Source organism: Nannochloropsis gaditana (assembly GCF_000240725.1).
Source record: "Nannochloropsis gaditana CCMP526 unplaced genomic scaffold scaffold1313, whole genome shotgun sequence".
Taxonomy (NCBI): Eukaryota; class Eustigmatophyceae; order Eustigmatales; family Monodopsidaceae; genus Microchloropsis; species Microchloropsis gaditana.
Window position 1 is genome coordinate 196 of NW_005802640.1, and position 3,417 is coordinate 3,612.

At 58.0% G+C, this 3,417-nt stretch overlaps 2 protein-coding genes across 2 annotated transcripts; one reads left to right on the forward strand and one right to left on the reverse strand.

Annotated features, from left to right (window-relative positions):
* Positions 1–549: 549 nt before the first annotated feature.
* NGA_0680900 (uncharacterized protein) lies at positions 550–1,536 on the reverse strand. Its single transcript, XM_005852389.1, has 3 exons — positions 1,380–1,536; positions 918–1,090; positions 550–746 (listed from the first exon to the last, which is right to left on the reverse strand). Exons 1-3 carry the CDS (start codon positions 1,525–1,527, stop codon positions 558–560), a joined length of 510 nt encoding a protein of 169 aa, XP_005852451.1. The 5' UTR covers positions 1,528–1,536; the 3' UTR covers positions 550–557.
* Positions 1,537–2,112: 576 nt separating this feature from the next.
* On the forward strand, positions 2,113–2,958 carry NGA_0680800 (uncharacterized protein; the record flags this gene model as incomplete). The annotated part of the gene is made up of 2 exons (XM_005852388.1): positions 2,113–2,454; positions 2,884–2,958. Coding segments are annotated over exons 1-2 (315 nt in total), but the record flags the coding sequence as incomplete, so codon positions are not given.
* Positions 2,959–3,417: the final 459 nt, after the last annotated feature.

Sequence of the window (3,417 nt, forward strand, 5' to 3'; positions counted from 1 at the left end):
GAGGGAAAGGGAGGAGGGGAAGTGCTGGGCTGGGAGGGAGGAAGGGATGAGGAGGGCAGGAAGTTGAGGTGGCCGGAAAGCTCCGGTGGGAGGATAGGCTTCTCCCTCCTTCCAGGGCTTCCTTTACGCTGTCCCGGCCCCTTGTGTCTCGGTGTGGGAGGCTCAGAAGCTAGAAAAGGAAGTTTTGTCGTGGGGGGGTGGGAGTGGTGGAGGGGCTGGTCGTCGGTGAAGAGTGGATGGATGCGAGGAGAATTCGAGTTATTGGTGGAAGGGTGGATGGATGCGAGGAAGATTCGAGTTATTGGGGGGGCAAGAAGGCAGGGCGGGGCCCCACAAACTATCCGCGTGGCATCGCTCGCACGTTTTTCCAGATTAAATCTTTTAAATCACCCCATTCTCTTCCTCCTCATCGGCAGCATGCTCCTTGCCTCTTTTCTCCCTCCTCCCTCCCTCCCTCCCTCCCTCCCCCGTCCCCACGCCACGCCTCCTTCCTCCCCTCCTCCCTCCTACCTCATCCCCCCACTGCACATCCCCCTCCCTCCCTCCCTCCCTCCACCTTAATCCCCCTTCCTCAACGGCTCCACGTCAGCGATCACGGGGGGCTTGTTGCGACAGATGAGCTCCGCCACCGTCTCCGCGCTCTCCTCGTCCGCGATGAGGACGATGGCTTTCCCTTTGCTCTGCGCCTCTTGAAAAGCTGCCACGGCCTTCATCGCACCCAGGCCCGCGATGACCTTGCACAGGACCTGGAGGAGAGGGAGGGAGGGAGGCGGGGAGGGAGGGGTTGAGGAGAATGGGGAAGGGCGGGAAGGAGGGGGGGAGGGAGGAAGGGAGGGGAAAAGCAAACATGCTGCCAGACAAGAGGAGGACGGTGGTCATACAGGGGCAAGACCCCTCCCTTCGTCCCTTCCTCTCACCTTGACGACATGCCCCTGGTCGTAGTCTTTGTCACCGACCAAGACCACCGCGAACTTCTCGCTCTCCTCCTCCTTCGTCTCGAACCGCTCCTCGGTCTTCTCCTTGTTCTTGGGGGGGCCCACGCGGGTGGCGGTTTGTAGCTGGGGCTTTTGGAGCACGGCGCCGCCTTTTCCTGGGCAAAGCATGTCGGGAAGGGAGTGATTGGAGGGAGGGAGGGAGGGGGGGAGGGAGGGAGATAAGGACGGATGTGGGGAGGGGGGGAGGGAGGGAGGGATGTCGAGAGGGAGGGAGAGAGGGAGGGAGGGAGGGGATCCGCCATGGGTATATTGATTGCTCATTTCAACTTCGGGAAGAGAATATTAGAGTTTTGGGGTTCCTTCCCCACTGACAAATGCGCACGGTCTCAGTTGCAGGGTGATTGCAAAATCATCAAGGAAGAAGGGGGAGAGCGGTCACTTTACCTAAATTCGGCTTCCCGGGAGAGAGGGCTGTCACAGTGGAGGGGGTTATCGGAGACGAGGGTAGGAGAGGTGGGGGCAAAAAAGCATGGCTGACAACGAATGACGATATAAGAAGAAGGAATGGAAGGAGGAGGGGATGTGGTCGCATGCCTGTGGTGAAAGGTGACCGAAGACAGGAGAGGGTGAGTTGTTGTTGCTGTTGCCGGGAGGCGAAGGGCGAGGGGTCACCGGTTTCCGGAGGGGGATGGCCGCCGGTCACCAAAACGAGGAAAGATTCATGAAAGCTTTTACGCTGAATGTACGATTCAAAGCTTGGCATCGTTCCAGCGCGTAAAATATCGAGATCCAAGCTGCGTGGTCGTGACTGTAGAGGTATATCAGGCACCGCCTCTCATCCACCCTCCCCGTGACGTGACACGGGCTATCAGGAGGCAGGGGATCCCCGCGCCAGGGCCACCAAAACAACCTTCCAACCGTGATGCCATGTGCTTCAGTGAAATTGTTAATCGTGCGTCATTTCACTCTCCACGGAAATCAGCATTTCGGAGCTTTGTGTGGTTTTATTTATCTTGTGACGATCCCTTCCAAGAACGCTTTCGTCACCTCTCCGAGGCGTCTCCGTCATAAACCATTTCCAGGCTCTTTTGTACAATCTGCCCGCACCTAAAACTAGAAAGGGCGTTGTCTTAACTGTTTTCTCACGCTTTTTACACCCTCGAACCGCTTTCCATGGACAGACGTGCGGGTTTTGCTGCCTAAAGCCCCCCACGGGGCAGTCATTTGTGAGGAGAAGTGCTGCTAGCTACTGCTCGGGCGCAGGAGTCCTGAGGGTGCCATGGCCTCTCTCCAATCGCCGCTACAACCAAAGCTGGTCTTCCTCCTCCTCGTTGCCGTACTCTGTAGACATACCAGCTATGCTTTCGTCTTCCCTTCGCATTTAACGGCCTCGCTAGGATCTGGAGGACCCTCGCAACTCCTTCCCGCCCTAAAGCCGGCGACCCTCCCGTCGGCCCCCGTCGCACACCCCCTCCCATCCCTGCACTATCTGGACCTAAATCGACGAGAAGACACAAAGGTGAGGGGTATTTTGAGTATGTTCAGTTATTTACGGATTTTCTTGGCAGAGGGCATTCGAAGTGGCTTCCAGGAGACCCCATGCTTGTATCACTCCCGTGGCATGAGAGGACTAGAACGGCCTCAATCGGCACCTTACAGATCACTATCAGTGCCCTTTGCGTCCTTGAGAAAGCATTTGAGAGATGTGGCGGTCCACCGTTTGTCACGTCCATGGCCGCAACCGCTGACGCAGGACTTTCGACGCTCGAGTCCTCTCACTTTTTCCCTGATCAGCCGGCCCTACTATGATTGAACACTTTGAATCCAGTCAGAGACAAGCCTGATTGCTCGAAGCCAACTTCTTTATCTCGGTGCATCGCCTGCGGTCGACGCGGACTGGCCCCTGGTTCACCCGTCCCTCCCCCTCCTCCCCCTCCAATCCCATCAGGACCATCTCCCCGTCCTGGTCCTGCACGGCTTGCTAGGATCTTCGCGCAATTTTCGCGGGTGGGCAAATACCCTGCACGAGCGCCTCGAGAAGCCACGTCGCATCCTTGTACCAGACTTGAGGAACCACGGGCGCTCCCCCCACGTCGCGGGCATGAGCTACAGGTAGAGGACCGGGGAGGGAGGGAGGGAGGGAGGGAAGGAAGGGAGTGAAGGGAGATTGATACATCGCATCCGTGAAAACGAAGATGAAGTGCGAGAAAGGGGGGCAGGGGGAAGAGAGAGGAGGGAGCGGGCCGCTGCGGCGCGGACGGGGAGCCGCCGTTGGCCTCGCTGGTCGGCGCGGTAGGGGAACTACCAAGGGAACACGTTCGTAATATGTATGACATGATGTATATGTATAAATGTGTATATGGCGTCAAGGAGCCTTCATCCTCCAGTGTGACGAGCATCTCCTGTCTCCTTCCTCGCCGTCATTTGCCCTCCCACATCCTTCCCTCACCAGACCGACCGACCGACCGACCTCCCTCCCTCC